The 18,305-nt window shown below is 42.5% G+C and overlaps 1 protein-coding gene across 9 annotated transcripts; it reads left to right on the top strand.

Annotated features, from left to right (window-relative positions):
- The first annotated feature begins 419 nt into the window (after window positions 1–419).
- On the top strand, window positions 420–18,149 carry LOC118389749 (gametogenetin-binding protein 2-like). 9 transcript variants are annotated; one of them, XM_052529298.1, is made up of 15 exons: window positions 420–640; window positions 1,314–1,608; window positions 2,021–2,417; window positions 3,142–3,222; window positions 3,368–3,621; window positions 3,975–4,073; window positions 4,796–4,909; window positions 5,027–5,236; window positions 10,663–10,837; window positions 11,090–11,272; window positions 11,726–11,954; window positions 15,383–15,508; window positions 16,394–16,545; window positions 16,778–16,990; window positions 17,186–18,149. In XM_052529298.1, exons 3-15 carry the CDS (start codon window positions 2,325–2,327, stop codon window positions 17,372–17,374), a joined length of 2,118 nt encoding a protein of 705 aa, XP_052385258.1. In that variant the 5' UTR covers window positions 420–640; window positions 1,314–1,608; window positions 2,021–2,324; the 3' UTR covers window positions 17,375–18,149. The 9 variants fall into 9 exon arrangements, with proteins under 9 accessions (XP_052385258.1, XP_052385257.1, XP_052385256.1 ...); XM_052529297.1 differs by having other exon boundaries at window positions 1,314–1,659; window positions 2,073–2,417; XM_052529296.1 differs by having other exon boundaries at window positions 1,314–1,659.
- The last annotated feature ends 156 nt before the right edge of the window (window positions 18,150–18,305 follow it).

Here is an 18,305-nt window from a genome sequence, read left to right as displayed (position 1 = left end):
GTGAGAGGAAGCCCAGTGGACGGCAGTGGGAGAAGATGGAACGAGATGGATTTTGGCCGATATTCTGATATTCTGCTAAATTTCTCATCGATTAAACCTTTGATCTCAATACAGTTATTTGTTCCCAAAACTATAATATGTTACGAACAGAGTGGACAATTGTTTTTAGACTTTACCCTTTGCCAAAGTATTAAAAAATGCAATTCTTTAGAAGGAGTGCAAAGGCGAATTGAGTTTTTGCACACGCGCACTTCAGAGTGGGCGTTGCCTAACATAAATATGCAAATTATTAATAGAACGCACCAATAGGATCTCGCTAAAATCGTGATTGGCTTTGCCCATTTCCTTGCTTGTTCTGCCCACTATGACTCTTTAATTTACATTTTAAAACGACGGGCTGTGGTCTTATCTAGGTTTAGTTATACAAATCTTTGGTCTCTCGTTGCCATACCTCCAAAATCACGAGGTTAAAGGTTAGGGACGTCCCAATCATCTCGGATTGCACAGACCCTGGCCGGAAGTTATTTTTTGTTCGTACGTCTTGAGGGCGAAGGTTACATGAATATTCTGCCGCCGGCACATACACCTCTGTCGCACTTGTTTTATTTTTTTTGTATAAAAAGGCAACTTTTAAAAGCGGGTAAGTAATGTACGATGTGTTGCTTGTGTTTTACAAAAATTGTCATTACATGGAAACATGGACACGATCTGTTATTAAGTCATTTACCCTGTCTGAGGCGAGAGTTAACCAGCTGTCTGTGGCGTTTTGATTAAATTAGAATTTTAACTAATTGAACATAATGTTAACCACAACTAGTTACTAGTAAATATACACGAAGCCTAATCTAACACATGATGACTGGAGTTTTTTGTTGTATTTTCTTAAAATATTGCGCCTTATTTTCAAATCAATTGAAGTTATTTTAAAACTATAGCGAGTCCATTTTTACTACTGTAATCCCCAATGTTAACATGTATTAGCATCCACTTCAACTAGCCAGTTAGCCATGATAAATATACCAGAGACTTGGTACAATTTGTCAACCACGTTATATACGTTTTGAAGAATAGCTCAGGAAAATGGTTACCGTTTCCATATCGTCATGACATTTTACTAACGTTAATTAACTAGTTAACGATACATTGCAATGTCACCTTCCAATTTTATATATATATTTTTTAATTTTGTGTGTGTCGGGGGGTTTACGCCATGACACGGCATAGAAATTGAAATAACCCGCGGTGTAAAAACGTTAAGCCCAAGCTATTGGTGAAACTGCGACTGTTGTATTTGCTCCTCCGTCTGTGAACAGGCTGCTTTACCCACCACGACAGGAGCTGGAAGACACTCAGTCCTGTAACAGGCTGCTTTACCCACCACGACAGGAGCTGGAAGACACTCCGTCTGTGAACAGGCTGCTTTACCCACCACGACAGGAGCTGGAAGACACTCAGTCCTGTAACAGGCTGCTTTACCCACCACGACAGGAGCTGGAAGACACTCCGTCTGTGAACAGGCTGCTTTACCCACCACGACAGGAGCTGGAAGACACTCCGTCCTGTGAACAGGCTGCTTTACCCACCACGACAGGAGCTGGAAGACACTCCGTCTGTGAACAGGCTGCTTTACCCACCACGACAGGAGCTGGAAGACACTCCGTCTGTGAACAGGCTGCTTTACCCACCACGACAGGAGCTGGAAGACACTCCGTCTGTGAACAGGCTGCTTTACCCACCACGACAGGAGCTGGAAGACACTCCGTCCTGTGAACAGGCTGCTTTACCCACCAGGACAGGAGCTGGAAGACACTCCGTCTGTGAACAGGCTGCTTTACCCACCACGACAGGAGCTGGAAGACACTCCGTCCTGTGAACAGGCTGCTTTACCCACCACGACAGGAGCTGGAAGACACTCAGTCCTGTAACAGGCTGCTTTACCCACCACGACAGGAGCTGGAAGACACTCAGTCCTGTGAACAGGCTGCTTTACCCACCACGACAGGAGCTGGAAGACACTCAGTCCTGTGAACAGGCTGCTTTACCCACCACGACAGGAGCTGGAAGACACTCAGTCCTGTGAACAGGCTGCTTTACCCACCACGACAGGAGCTGGAAGACACTCAGTCCTGTGAACAGGCTGCTTTACCCACCACGACAGGAGCTGGAAGACACTCCGTCTGTGAACAGGCTGCTTTACCCACCACGACAGGAGCTGGAAGACACTCCGTCTGTGAACAGGCTGCTTTACCCAACACGACAGGAGCTGGAAGACACTCAGTCCTGTGAACAGGCTGCTTTACACACCACGACAGGAGCTGGAAGACATGGCGCACCTCGTTGCGGTTTGCAGGGACGGGGAAGAGGACTTCCCTTTCCTCGCAAGACAGATTCCCTTATACATCGATGACACTCTCACGGTAAACCAATTTATTTTATTTTTTTACAGTCTCGTACAAGTTGCTGTAGTTAGTGTTTTTTTTTTTGTGTGTTTTTTTTGTTGTAAGGCTTTGGCAATCAGATACTCTTCTGAAAGAAGCTAGCTAATGTCGACCAGGAAACTCCGGTCAAAATGCTTTATTAACGTGGAGTTGTTGAGCGAGATGTGACGACCTGTAAACTAGGCCTCTCCAACAAGCTAGCGTTAGCAAGCTAACTTAGCTAGCCCGATTCTCCAACCGGCTTTCCAGTCAGCAATGTTGTTTGTTAGCTCGTTTCATGTCAAAATAGGTATCTCGATCTGTCACACATTTACAAGGATTCCCTGATGTTACGTTTACGCAATGTATTTTTAGAAAAAAATGTTTTCTGAGCTGTTAGGCCAGTCTAACTGACCGGCTAACCGGTAAAACTGTTAATTGTATGCGGTTGCTAGGTAGCTTGTTAGCTGGGTGGGTGGCTAACCTAAATGGTTATCCTTTGAGCAGTATTGGGTACTGAGCCTGGACATATATATGTTGTATGTATGTTGTATATGTATATGTTGGCTATGCAGGAACTGTATGGACATGTTAATGTTGAAATAGCATTCATTTGGTGGATAGTTTTGATTCCTCCACTTAGCCTGTGTACCAGTCGCGTTGTGGGATACTTGTGCTAATGACACTTTCACAATCAATATATGCCCCTATTTTTAAATTACAGATGGTGATGGAGTTTACTGACAGTGTCATGAACCTTGACACTCACCAAATCAACAGCTCTCAGATGAAGCAGTTTGTCGAGGTGAGTGCCTTGACAGAAGATTTGGGTGTACCTTTCAAACATGTCTGGATAATATTTACCCATAAGGCTGTTGGTCATAGTTTGCTCAAGGATTATGCCTTTTTATACTAAGTCAAGTGGTGTCTCGTGTGCCTGCCCCCCTCAGCATCACAGCATGCTGAAGCAGCAGGACCTGAACATCGCCATGATGGTAACTTCCAGGGAGGTGTTCAGCGCCCTCTCCCAGCTGGTGCCGTGTGTGGGCTGCAGGCGGAGCGTGGAACGCCTCTTTTCCCAGCTGGTGGAGTCCGGGAACCCGGCACTGGAGCCCCTCACGGTGAAGCCCACCGGCGTGCTGTCTGTCACCAAGACCTGCATGGCCGACGCAAAGACTCTCTACACCCTCTTTTACATCCACGGGTGAGTGAGACGTGTGTCACAAGACCTAATACTTCTGCAACCTTCATACTTACTTGGCCTGTCAGACTGCTTCACTTGAAGCCTACCTTTTATTGACCACAAGAACGATTCTTGCTGTGGCCTATCTTTTATCTGTACTTTATTGGCCAATTTACCTAAGAAACAATCTTTCTAAACTGTGCCCTCGATTGACAGTAGAAATATTCCATACTATTTCGTGTGTGTGTGTGTAAGGTTTTTTGTTTAGCACATGTAGGTACTGAAACAATCTGATCACTATGTATTTAATGGTAACCTATTAGTATAAGTAATGTGCTAAACAGGAGAATGTTTTTTTTGTTGTTTTTGTGTAGGTCAAAGTTAAATGACATGATCAATGCCATTCCAAAAAGCAAAAAGAATAAACGCTGCCAGTTGCACTCCTTAGAAACACACAAACCAAAGCCTTTGGGGTGAGTCACATTTACCGCTGCTATTTATCATCTATTAAACTGCTTGTAATTGAACTTGATGTCATGTATGATTCCATTTTTGAAAAAACAAGTTGTAAAGCCTGTTCTCTCAAGACTTTGTACATTAAATGAAGGCTTGAATGTCCACATTTGTCATACCAGGGCCAAACTAGGCTTTTGAAACGGCAGGAAGTAATTTGTGATGTGCAATATTGTAGTGTCTTTGAGAAAATCTCTGAATCTTTAGAGGAGAAGGGAGCGTAGACACAAGGCTAGGTTTAGAGAAAGACAAAGATGGAGGAGCCAAGACAGACAGCAGATGTAGCGTTGTTTTTCACTCTGGACCACTTCAGGCCCCCAGCAGGTAGGCAGCAAAGCAAACACAGCTCGTTCGTTCAGAGCATTTCTTCGTAGCATGTCTGGACGCTAGTTAGTTTGCGCCAGGCTGAAGTAGTTTACTTCATTGTCTGGATCATGCCATGCATTATGTTGTGCACATGTACATCTGTGAAGCACTATGTTTTTGACAGTAAAATACTTCTGAGTTAAAGAGCATTTTTAATCCGGATTTATCCAGTGAATACTCGCCGATGTTAAGTTGGCACGCTTGTCCTTTTCGTCACCTCTATTGTGAAGCTGACTTGATAGGTTTATTTATTGAAATAATACGCTGATTGATGAGTCGTGCGTGATGTTAACGATGGGGATTTGCTGCTGAACAGGGGAAGCTGGATGGATGTGTGGGAGCTCATGTCTCAGGAGTGCAGGGACGAAGTCGTCCTGATCGACAGCACCTGCCTCCTGGAGACCCTGGAAACATACTTGCGCAAGCACAGGTAAGTCACTGTAATGGTTTTAAGTAATCTAGGCCATGTTTACATCCAACAGGCTTTATTTTCGCATTAGACTGTTTAGGAAATCGTACTAGTGTTTTAATCTTCTCTTCCTTTCAGGTTCTGTACTGACTGCAAGAACAAGGTACTGAGAGCATACAACATCCTTATAGGGGAGCTAGACTGCACTAAAGAGAAGGGCTACTGCGCTGCCTTGTACGAGGGACTCCGCTGCTGTCCCCAAGAGCACCACGTCCACGTCTGCTGTGAGACTGACTTTATGGCACATCTACTGGGCCGGGCTGAGCCGGAGTTCTCCGGAGGTTACGAGTAAGTAGACTGCTGCTTTTCCCTTTGTTCTATACACATGTAGTAACCTTCAGTACTGGACAAATAAATGGTCGTTCTTTTAAACTTAAATAATTCCTTATTTCTTTTTTTAAAAATGTTGATATTTGAAAGAAAGAGAACTTTTGGTCTCCCACATATTAAAAAAATATATATAGAAATCCTGGACCTAATGATTGGCCCCACAGCTGGTACTTGATTGCACAGCCTTTAACTGCTCTATTTCTTCAGTGTTTGAGGGGGGCTCTCCACCAACTGCTGTTGTCATCACTTGCCGTAGGTTTGGATGGGATTCAGCCACTCCACAGGCATGGAGAAACTAGTCACCTTTCTGCAAAATTCGCCTTTTTGAATCCAAAATAGGTGACTCATGCGATTCGTGTAGCTCCGATGAGAAACGTTTGGATCGCTACTGGCTGTAAGCGGATGAGTGATGCGCGTTTGGATCGCTACTGGCTGTAAGCGGATGAGTGATGCGCGTTTGGATCGCTACTGGCTGTAAGCGGATGAGTGATGCGCGTTTGGATCGCTACTGGCTGTAAGCGGATGAGTGATGCGCGTTTGGATCGCTACTGGCTGTAAGCGGATGAGTGATGCGCGTTTGGATCGCTACTGGCTGTAAGCGGATGAGTGATGGGCGTTTGGATCGCTACTGGCTGTAAGCGGATGAGTGATGCGCGTTTGGATCGCTACTGGCTGTAAGCGGATGAGTGATGCGCTACTGGCTGTAAGCGGATTGATGCGCGTTTGGATCGCTACTGGCTGTAAGCGGATGAGTGATGCGGCGCTACTGGCTGTAAGCGGATGAGTGATGCGCGTTTGGATCGCTACTGGCTGTAAGCGGATGAGTGATGCGCGTTTGGATCGCTACTGGCTGTAAGCGGATGAGTGATGCGGCTGTTTGATGCGCGTTTGGATCGCTACTGGCTGTAAGCGGATGAGTGATGCGCGTTAGGATCGCTACTGGCTGTAAGCGGATGAGTGATGCGCTGTTAGGATCGCTACTGGCTGTAAGCGGATGAGTGATGGGCGTTTGGATCGCTACTGGCTGTAAGCGGATGAGTGATGCGCGCTACTGGCTGTAAGCGGATGAGTGATGCGTTTGGATCGCTACTGGCTGTAAGCGGATGAGTGATGCGCGTTTGGATCGCTACTGGCTGTAAGCGGATGAGTGATGGGCGTTTGGATCGCTACTGGCTGTAAGCGGATGAGTGATGCGCGTTTGGATCGCTACTGGCTGTAAGCGGATGAGTGATGCGCGTTTGGATCGCTACTGGCTGTAAGCGGATGAGTGATGCGCGTTTGGATCGCTACTGGCTGTAAGCGGATGAGTGATGCGCGTTTGGATCGCTACTGGCTGTAAGCGGATGAGTGATGCGCGTTTGGATCCCTACTGGCTGCTGTATCCAAGGCTCAGCCAATCGTTCACATAACAGAATGCAGCGCAGCACTTCGACTGAAGAAAGAAGAGACAACCAATTTACTAGTTACAACATCAGCTGGAAAGGCATCTTGCCGTTAGCTAGCTAACGTTACAACATCAGATGAGCTAACATTAGTGACCTAAACAATTCGCTTTAGTATTAACTGGTATACGACTCCTTGCCGCTGTTGTGCCGAAAATCACCCCTTGCCAGAATTTTGCTGTGACTTGCTTGCTAGTTGAGATTTTACCTCTTCACTCCGTTGTCAGTTTAGCCTACATTTCACTGATCTTAATAGCAGAAAGCATTTTTCGGTTTGGCTATTTGTTTGAAATGTATGTGGTGGTTCTAGCTTTTATGGCGTCCTGGCGATTATTATTATTTTTTTCTATTTATTTTTTTTCCCCTTTAGCGCCGAGCACGGCCCCTCCCTTGGCAATCTTAGTAGCAGAAAGTCTATAAATAAATCTCTTTGCCAAAATTCGTCGTCTCGCCCATGTCTTATTCAACTCGTAGTTGTGAAAGTGTCAGGATAATAACTCCGACGTAGTTGTTCTGGAATGTTTATTGCCAACATTTTAGTCTCTGTTTAATATAACATGCATACATTAATGGTTCCTTTCGGTTGCATATCCTGACGTGAAGTTTGTTATATCGGAAGTATTTGACACTTGTGTGTGCCACAAAGTATTTGACTTTGGCCACAAAATGGAAAAAAAAATTCTGGCAGTTCCTCAAATTGATAACACGTTAGTTGCTTACGGGACCCTGCAAACTGTGTGATATTAGTTGACTAGCTAACAAACTAGCTAACGAACTAACCATTATCTGTTAACTAGTGGTTTCCCTCAACAGTATGTGGTTAATTTTCACAATGACAGAATTAGGTGAAAATGAGGCGTTGCTTGTTAAACAAGTGGATTCTGGGATCAGGTGGAGCTGGGCCTGGTTTCAGCTGGAAGCCACTATAGAGGTGAATGGAACAACACACTCTTTCCCCCATTTCTCACTTCTTCAATACAGTGGATTAAAAAGGGGTATGCCAGGTGTACTATCTGCCTGAAAGAGATAAATTATTGCCTACAAAGGGTATCATGCTCTGCTGGCACATTGTAGAACAGGATGTCCCCAGGCAGAAAGTGTATCAGGTGCAGTGTAGCCCAAAAAATATTGTTTTGTTGTGTTGAACTTGAAAGTATTATACTTTTTTAAAAATGTATAATAAAAAACAAAAAAATTTACTCGGTGAATGTTATTTTTGCACACATGTAGACTTGTGCACTTGATCAATGTCTACTATAGTGGCCACTATAATAGAGCAAAAATAGAATGTCTGTATATATATATATATATATATATATATATATATATATATATATATATATATATATAATAATCCTAAGTGCAATATTTAGGTGTTTGTAAAGGCTGTCATGGTAACAGGTGTTCTATTATAAAGGCTGTCATGGCTAACTGCAATATTGGTGTCGTTTGAGGTTCATTTGCAGTAAAGTCTAGGCAACAAATAACAGTGGCATGCTTTCTTTATACTTTTTATCTGTTTGTTAGGTTCACATTAACCACTATTTTACAGACTGATCATATTCTTTTGTTTTAATTAGTTAACCTGCATTTCCCCCTAGCAGGGATTTATTTATTTTTATACATGTTTCAGTGCAAAAGAAAAAATAAATTATTGCCTACAAAGGGTATCATGCTCTGCTGGCACATTGTAGAACAGGATGTCCCCAGGCAGAAAGTGTATAATGTGCAGTGTAGCCCAAAAAATATTGTTTTGTTGTGTTGAACTTGAAAGTATTATACTTTTTTATTTTATAAATATATATAAAGTAAAATAAAATGTACTCAGTGAATGTTATTTTTGCACACATGTAGACTTGTGCACTTGATCGATGTCTACTATAGTGGCCACTATAATTACATTTACATTTAAGTCATTTAGCAGAAGCTCTTATCCAGAGCGACTTACAAATTGGTGCATTCACCTTATGACATCGACATAATAGAGCAAAAATAGAATGTCTGTTTTATTCTTGTTCTACTTTAAAAATATATATATATAATAATAATAATCCCAAGTGCAATATTTAGGTGTTTGTAAAGGCTGTCATGATAACAGGCGTTCTGTTATAAAGGCTGTCATGGTAACGGGCGTTCTATTATAAAGGCTGTCATGGTAACGGGCGTTCTATTATAAAGGCTGTCATGGCTAACTGCAATATTGCGCATGACATCAGCAGACTATCAGGGGTTTTGGAGTCCAATGTTTAACAGTGTCCCAAAAACTGGGTCTCCATTGAAGGCCCCAAACACACATCAAAAAGCCACCCAGGAATGGTTCAAAGAAGAGTTGCTAGACTGTCCAGATCTGAATCACATTTAAATCCAGCGAGTGCAGAGAACAGAAGTTGGTGGTGAACTTGGTAAACATTGAAGAAGTAGAGGAGTTTGTTGCTGGGGGAAAAAATGGGCAAAACTTCCAGTAGAAAGGTACTGCAAACTCATGGCTACAAGGAGTGTTTGTCTGCAGTTGTCTTGGCCAAAGGCTGTGCGACCATCTCCCAGACAGTAATGTAGTCCAGTCACGTAACCTCAAGGTCTAGTCCCTAGTGTCCAAGTCTGAATCCTTTATTTTTGTAAAAAAAAATACCTTTTATTTAACTAGGCAAGTCAGTTAAGAACAAATTCTTATTTTCAATGACTGCCTAGGAACAGTAGGTTAACTGCCTGTTCAGGGGCAGAACGACAGATTTGTACCTTGTCAGCTCGGGGGTTTAAACTTGCAACCTTCCGGTTGCGGTGCTCTAACCATTAGGCTACCCTGCCTCAAGTCACAAGTCCCTTGGTAGTTCTAAAACTAGCTTTTTTTTAAATTAAGCAGCGTTTCATTACACTAACCAGGTTTCGATCCAATCCTTTTTTTATGAAAGTAAAGTACGTTGGATAAAAGAGATGTCACGACAGGCCGGATGGAAAGGGCAAATTTGTCGGTTAACTTTCCAAATGTTCACCAAACTAAATACTCTAGACAAGGTGTGATCTTTTTGTCTCTAACATTTATGTGAGAAATGGCTGTGGGAACACCTTTTTATGTAAAAAAAAATATATATTTATATAACCATATCGAAGTAAACTTGGGGGGTCACGCGATATGTTGTGAGGTCCTACCATTATGACTTGGGGGGAAGCATGCAGTGTATTAGGCTACAGATGAAATAAGTTATGAACTTCACAGGGTGGTGAATGTGCCCGGTGATGGACTTGATGTTCCTTTCCAATAAATATCGAGGGTCTTATTCTGGTGACATGATGATCGATGCTTGGCTGCTGTTTAACAAATACTCTATTTTAAATCCCATCATGTAGACTATACCCACATTGTATCTGCCAGCTGTTGGCTAGAGAGTACGTGCCAAGACCGGAGTGGGTACAATCGCTATATAACTCAACAGTTTTTGTGACGACCATAACTAGAGTAGAAAATGAGATGAGATGGAATTTTATGTGCACCATGTCATTACGCACAGCCTTTTCTCTGCAACAAGTGAATTTTATATTATTATGGAAACTCGTCTCTGGTGGGAAACCAAGGTTTTTATTTGCATTTTAGAATAATTTCTTACAATTGTGTATTTAGAAAATTAAGTTTACACAAATAAATTTGCTTCTGCAATGTTGAAAATCCAATAACATGGTGTGGAGCACAAACTTTTTTTTTTTCTTTTCATGTTAATTTCTCCATTTCTTGTAAAATAAGGAAAGTGCCAGTATATTTGACCAGCACTATAGTAGTGAAGTATGATTCACTCTCCTGGTGACCTTCTGATGTACTTACTTGTAGTTCTTCACTACCTTTTCTGTTTGCTAGTTAAATGTTCTAGAATTATATGACATTCTAGAATGTCATTGTAGAATTAACATGCAAATTCTAACACGACTCCTGCTCTTCTCTCTCGTTTATAGACGCAGAGAACGACACGCCAAGACCATTGACATTGCACAAGAAGAGGTGCTCACCTGCCTGGGCATCCACCTGTACGAGCGACTGCACAGAATCTGGCAGAAACTGAGGGCAGAGGAGCAGACCTGGCAGATGCTCTTCTGCCTCGGCATTGACGCTTTACGCAAAAGCTTTGAGGTTTGTGTTTGCACGATGCCTGCCAGCATTAGGCTACCAATAACAAACTTATGTGACAGACGTATTTTGTTGATGGAAGTGATGTATGGCGAGTGCTTTCCCATCTGACCCACTGTCTATGTTTAGTGTTGTGGCATGTCAGTGTATGTATTGATGTATTTGACATAAATTCTTTATTTTTATATCATGTTTATTTAGCCAGGACTACTCCTCTTTATAATAACGACGTGGTAACACCCGTTTTCCCCTCAGACGGCAGTGGAGAAGGTGCAGGGCATCAGTCGTCTGGAGCAGCTGTGTGAGGAGCTGTCGGAGGAGGAGAGGGCCAAAGAGCTGAAGCAGGAGAAGAAGAGACAGAAGAAGAAGAACAGACGCAAAAACAAGTGTGGCTTCGACATGTCTGAGCAGGAGGCCGAGGTCAAGAACCTGGCTGAGGTAACGCTTTGTTTTCCCCTCACACACACACACACACACACACACGAGCACTGAGGCAGCATGACAACAGGGGAAATGCCAGTGAGTCTGTTATCGGAAACTGTCCTCACATGCCATCAGCATGCTTGTTCCACATTATCTGGTTAACCTCATCCAGGCTAGAGGTCGACCTCTAATCCAGGCTAACCATGTTATAGTACGGATTAATAATGCATTCTGTTTGTGACCTTGTTGTTGTTGTTCACACGTTGTGCTTCGTCACATTTCAAACTTTCCAAATGCCGTCAGTGGGTTTTAAATGGTTTAAATGGCAAATATAGCTATCAAATGTTGGGCGTTTTTAAATTCCTTAACTCTCACTGCCCATAATACTGTCCTCCCTTTTCTATGGTCTGGCCATTTAGGGATGTTACTCTAGTGTCCTGTCATTCTCTGTTATCCCCCTCCATGCAGGGTTCATTAGAGTCTGTGGAGAACGGTGGCTGCAAGGCCTGTGGAAGCCGAGAGGAGGAGGGGGAGGGGCATGTCAGCTGTGTGGAGGTGGTCGTCACCAGCAACGAGAGCACTACTTCCTGCAGCTGCCCAGACAGCACCGTGCCCATCCTGGGCTCTCCTAAAGTCAAGAAAGGTAATGCTGTCACCACCATCCAACCATCACTCAAGACCAGACACCTGACCCTGGGTAAGATCAATCTTACCAATGACAGCCATCCTTTCTGAAATGTATTTATTTGAGTTAAGGGACCATTTTACAATTTGAAATGTGTATCTCAAGAGCAAATGTGATGTATTTAAATCATATCTTGACAGCTAATTGTCATCTTCAGTCCCCGTTGATGAATCGACAGGCTGAACTCTGTGCTTCAGTGTGTGTTTTTTATGATTTTCCCTTTATTCAGACAGGAGGTAGAGTAGCAGTGGGCTTGGGATGTGTACCTACACTGACTGTGATGGTGTATATTGTCAACACTCCGTTGTCTGGCTTATCGTCTTAACATCTAAAATCATTCAAATTGTTGCTTCTTTTTTTTATATATATGTATTTTATTTCAGTGTAAATGCACAATTTGTAAGCTATTCAAAATAATAGCCTAGTCTTTCACGATCAACCATTTGAATGACTGTAGGCTTAATGGAGTAATCTTAGAGTTGTTTTGTGATTTTTAGCATTAAATAAAAACATAGTAACAATGAGAGAGAGAGAGAGAGAACAAACAATTGCAAGCGACTAATGGAATAGGAAGTTGAAACAAACCTGGAACGTTACTGCCTTATTCCACTAAAATCACTCCTGGCAAACCAAAACAGACCATAATAGGCTATAGACCTACACGTAGGCTACTGTCAATAAAAGTTTCAGTAGGCTAAACATTACTTATAAATGAATAATGTTATTTACAAAGCGTTTATTAATGTGCTTGAATTGCACAATGAACAGTAGGGCATATAAGTTCCTATAGCTGCACTTCAATGAGCGGGAACAAAAATAAAAGAATTAAAAAAAAAAAAAAAAAAAAAAAATGCCATTTAGCTGACGCTTTTATCCAAAGCGACTTACAGTCATGTGTGCATACATTCTACGTATGGGTGGTCCCGGGAATCGAACCCATTACCCTGGCGTTACAAGCGCCATGCTCTACCAACTGAGCCACAGAAGGACCATTATGAGTTAGAAGTTATCTTACTAACAACTTTATTTTAAATAGCTTACAAATTGTGCATTTACACTGAACAAAAATATATAAATGCAACCATTTCAAAGATATGTTTTTGTTTTTTTACTGAGTTGGTTTCATATAAGGAAATCAGTCAATTGAAATAAATTCATCAGTCCCCATTTTATGGATGTCACATGACTGGGAATACAGATTCATCTGTTCATCACAGATACCTTAAACAAAAGAACAAAGATCACGCTGAAACCTGAGGTGATGGCGGTGGATGAATGGCAGGATAATGGGCCTCAGGGATCTCGTCACGGTATCTCTGTGCATTCAAATTGCCATAGCTAGCTTATGCCTGCCCCATACCATAACCCCACTACCACCTTAGGGCACTCTGTTCACCACATTGACATCAGTAAACAGCTCACCCATAAGACAAATAGGCCTATTTTGCAAAAAAAATCCAAAACATACAATCAGATAAAACAAATGATTATTTATAACATTCTTTATGACCCTATTTTAATAAAAAAAAACAATGTATGAACATTGGCTTAGGCTAAAAACAAATAGCCTAAGCATATTATGATGTGCATTTTGAACTGTACACATCCTAAATATCGGCATACAAGTTACACAATAAAGTAGCCTAAACAAAATAAGTAGCCTTAACAACAACAACAAAATGCTATTAAGTCTTACGGTTTGACAGAATATTTTTTTTCCTATGCTTGGGGTTGTCTCTGTCTTCCAATAAGATGCTTCTAGATTTGAATATAGGCCACTTTTTTTTTTTTTTTTAAGTGCAATGAGGAACCATTTTAGGGGTAAATCAAATCAAATTGATTTATATAGCCCTTCGTACATCAGCTGATATCTCAAAGTGCTGTACAGAAACCCAGCCTAAAACCCCAAACAGCAAGCAATGCAGGTGTAGAAGCATGGTGGCTAGGAAAAACTCCCATAGAAAGGCCAAAACCTAGGAAGAAACCTAGAGAGGAACCAGGCTATGTGGAGGAATGAGGAACCATTTTAGGGGTAGTTGATTTACCATGTCTGTCAAGGAACACCAGAATGTTGACCTTTTCTGCCCCAGAGGAGTGAATTCAGCAGGATGGATGGACTTGTAAATGTTGACCGGTTTGTCATCGGTCTGTCCTCTTCCCTGGATCTTTTTGCTGCTGTTCCTGCGTCTTTATTAGAATGACATTATGCACCAAATCACACTTCTGTTTTAACCAATGTGTGGTTTATATTGTGTTTTTCCTGCCATTTGACACCTACGAGTGCAATTATATCTGGACAGGATGATGCGTCATTCCAGACATTGCCTAACCTGTGTGTGTGTGTGTGTGCACACCATGAACAAAAGTATGTGGACACCTGCTAGTTGAACATCTCATTCCAAAATCTTTGGCATTAATATGGAGTTGGTCCCCCCTTTCCTGCTAGAACAGCCTCTACTCTTCTGGGAAGGCTTTCCACTAGATGTTGGAACATTGCTGGAGGGACCTGCTTTCATTTAGCCTTGAGCATTAGTGAGATCGGGCTCTGATGTTGGTAGATTAGGCTTGACTCGCAGTCGGCGTTCCAATTCATCCCAAAAGGTGTTTGATGGGTTTGAGGTCAGGGCTCTGAAGGCCAGTCAATTTATTCAACACTGATCTCAACAAACCATTTCTGTATGGACCTCGCTTTGTGCACAGGTGCATTGTCATGCTGAAACAGGGCCAAAACACAAACTGTTGCCACAAAGTCTGAAGCACAGAATCGTCTGTCATTGTTATGCTGTATCTTTAAGATTTCCCTCCACTGGAACTAAGGGGCCTAGCCCGATCCATGGAAAAACAGCCTAAGACATTATTCCTCGTCCACCAAACTTTACAGTTGCCACTATTATGCATTCGGACGTGTTCTAATGGCATCCGCCAAACCAAGATTCGTCCGATGGACTGCCAGATGGTGCAGCAGGATTTATCACTCTGCTTCCAGAGGCAGTTTGGGACTCGGTAGTGAGTGTTGCAACCAGGGACAGACCATTTTAAGCTCTTCGGCGCTCGGCGGTCCCGTTCCGTGAGATTGTGTGGCGTATCGCTGAGCCGTTGTCGCTCCTAGACGTTGCCACTTCATAATAACAGCACTTACAGTTGAGGCAGCTCTAGCCGGGCAGAAATTTGACGAACCGACACGTTGGAAAGGTGACATCCTATGACGGTGCCACGTTGAAAAGTCACTGAGCTCTTCAGTAAGGCCATTCTGACAAACGCTTGTCTATGGAGATTGCATGGCCGTGTGCTTGATTTTATACACCTGTCGGCAACGGGTGTGGCTGAGATGGCTGAATCCACTGAAGGGGTGTCTGCATACTTTTGTGTATATGTAGGGGGACCTGCTAGACTAGCCTCATTGAGTGTATATATATTTAATTGTTTGGTCATTTCTTTAGGTCTTTCGCCTCACAGTAATGGGAGTGACTGTGGTTACTCGTCTAGCATGGAAGGCAGCGAGCCTGGCTCACAGGAAGGATGTGACGTCGCCTGCGCTGAGGGTATCTGCAACCACCACGAAGCAGGTTGGTCCATCTTCAGTTAATGGTCCGTATAGCGGCTAGTTGTGTCGAAGCTAGAACAAAATGGAGATTAGTAACATTAAGGGGGGAAAAAACAATCCTGAAAAGTTTTTTTTTTTTTTTTTTTTTTTCTCACAAGTTTTAATCACAGTGCAGATATTACAAAACAATTTCTGTGTTATGGCCTAACTAGACGATAGGCTGTTAAGGCCTGGGGAACCCCGAGTAAGAGGTGAACATTAAGCTACTTTTGTGGATTTGCGAGGCCTGTAAGACGAGACACGGATTCCGAAGTAGTATGCGCTGGCTCCACCTGCTCTTTCTCTTTGCTAATGATGCGTGTGTGTGTGTTCAGTCTTCGGTCTGTTGCCTGTAGATGATCCTAACCTATTCATTGATAAGCCTCTGCTTTACTGAAGTTATCAGGTATTGCATGACAAAAAATTGCGAGATACAGCTTTTCTTTGCTATTCACGTGGAATTTTAAGATTATTTCTTTTGGTTTTAACAGCCCCCCTCCCAAAAAATAAAAAATCAATCCTGTATACCTTATGACGGCGGCAGGGGTAGCCTAGTGGTTGGACTAGTAACCGGAAGGTTGTGAGTTCAAACCCCCGAGCTGACACGGTACACATCTGTCGTTCTGCCCCTGAACAGGCAGTTAACCCACTGTTCCTAGGCCGTCATTGAAAATAAGAATTTGTTCTTAACTGACTTGCCTGGTTAAATAATTATTATTTTTTTTAAAGCTGTATACCTTATGACACCCCCCCCCCCCTATTTGATTCATCCCTAGTAGTGTTGCTGTTTGTCATTGTGTGGAATGCTCAGAATGTGGCATACGTGCATCGAATGCTTGTCATATCCTCCTTGTCTTGTCATCGGAAGGAGACTACTTGTGTGGTCATCAATGTGCTGAAGACAAGGAGGAGGACTGCATGGACAGCTGTGTGGAGTGCTGGGCCAGCTCTGAAGAGAACACCAAGGGCAAGAAGAAGAATAAGAGAAGAAAGAACAATGGCTTGTTATCTTACCATCAGGTTAGATGAGAATGTCATTAGGGGATGGGATTTAGCAGCAATTCCTGCTTTAAAAATAAATAAAAAACATTGTTTGTTTTCCCATTCATATAGCTTATAATTGAAATGGACCTTTCCCCTAGCCAGATTTTCCTGGTGGATATGTTAGCCCAGTCAGAGATGTGATCTGGTCATTCATTGCTTCTTAGGTAAAACTATTAAAAATAAACTTTTTTTTGTCTTTCTCAACCAGGGTCCAAATGCAGAGGTTTGTGTTATGGAAGAGAACAGGAAAGGGCAAAACACCGCTGCAACGTCACCCGTGTGCAGAACCAAAGAGACGTGTGCCCAGTTGTGCCTCGACATCTTTTCTAGTATCCCACCGCAGTTACCACATGCAGAACATCGAAAGAACATCAGCCATTATCTGGAGGGTACCAGTGCTAAGAGTCTCATGGAACTGCTGGTCAGTGACATTTTTTTTTTTTTTTTTTTTTTTTTCAAAAAGTTGGGATGGTCACTTCAGTGTTGACATCATTATTTGTACTAGTTTTGAGTTCTGTGTGAGTTGGTAGGATGTGAAGCGTTTTCAATATGTTTGTGTGTTTTGTAAGGTCTATTTAATCAATGCTTTTTTTTGTTTTATTTGTACTAAAAACAGGATGACTCTGAAGTGACTTCCGATGAAGAGAACTGCCTCACGCAGGATGAGATCCAGTCGTTTGTGGACAACAACAAGTCCTTCTACAACAACCGTGACCAGTACCGACAGCGCCTGAAAGATAAATTCACCAAGTACTGCCACGGAGGTGCAGATTGGTTTGCTGCTGCCACCACCAGCGTCAATTAATGAATTAGCTCCTGTTGCACTACTCTACTGTCATGATATCTTGTTACTGGGACAACACACACGGTGATTACCACCCCTCTGCTCACACCGCCTTTTAAAGGAGAAAGAATTCAGTAGTACATTTTAGTGTCTTGTTCAATGAGCCCCCCCCCCCCCCTTTGGTTGAAGTACATGTGGTTCCTATTTTCCCACCTTTGTTCATCTTCTGTCACCTCTACCTGTTCATCTTCTGTCACCTCTACCTGTTCATCTTCTGTCACCTCTACCTGTTCATCTTCTGTCACCTCTACCTGTTCATCTTCTGTCACCTCTACCTGTTCATCTTCTGTCACCTCTACCTGTTCATCTTCTGTCACCTCTACCTGTTCATCTTCTGTCACCTCTACCTGTTCATCTTCTGTCACACCGTCCTTGTTGTCGTCCGTCCCACCCTGACCAAACCCGGTTTCTTTTCTGGTCTCATTTTGTAGGGCTGTTGGTTTAGAGCACAGTGGATCTGATAATTAAGCTTGCAGGCTGTGACATTAGGGTTTAGATTGTTCGTAGTCTTATTTTTTTGTTTTTGCATTTTCCATTTTTTTTTTCTTCTCGTCTCTTCCTCTGTGATGCTTCATTTTAGTGGGAAAAGTTGTACCAATAAATGTGTACAGAAATTATATAATCTGAATAGATTTTACAGTAAAACATCCATTTATAACAGGGGTTGGATGTGATGTTAAGGGTGCAATGTGTAAAATTGACAAAATAAAGAATATTTATTAATATGCATTAGAAAGTTGTTTGTGCTGTGTAACTTTGTTTTCTTCTTCTGACATGGCAACCAGCTCGTGCTATGTTCATAAAGACACCAGGAGATGGCGTGATATGACGAGTTTACCCTCACAGATTGGGTGCTGACCATTAAATAGTGAGGTTGACGTTTGTCTCCTCT

This window comes from Oncorhynchus keta, chromosome 11, assembly GCF_023373465.1.
Source record: "Oncorhynchus keta strain PuntledgeMale-10-30-2019 chromosome 11, Oket_V2, whole genome shotgun sequence".
NCBI lineage: Eukaryota > Metazoa > Chordata > Actinopteri > Salmoniformes > Salmonidae > Oncorhynchus > Oncorhynchus keta.
This window is presented reverse-complemented; position numbering and strand designations above follow the sequence as displayed.

Excerpts from the sequence above, each read along its gene's own strand:
- LOC118389749 (XM_052529302.1), top strand. The coding sequence starts at position 2,325 with ATGGCGCACCTCGTTGCGGTTTGCAGGGACGGGGAAGAGGACTTCCCT. Across the intron at positions 3,622-3,974 it reads ACCCTCTTTTACATCCACGG|GTCAAAGTTAAATGACATGA; the intron begins GTGAGTGAGACG and ends GTTTTTGTGTAG. Across the intron at positions 4,910-5,026 it reads ACATACTTGCGCAAGCACAG|GTTCTGTACTGACTGCAAGA; the intron begins GTAAGTCACTGT and ends TCTTCCTTTCAG.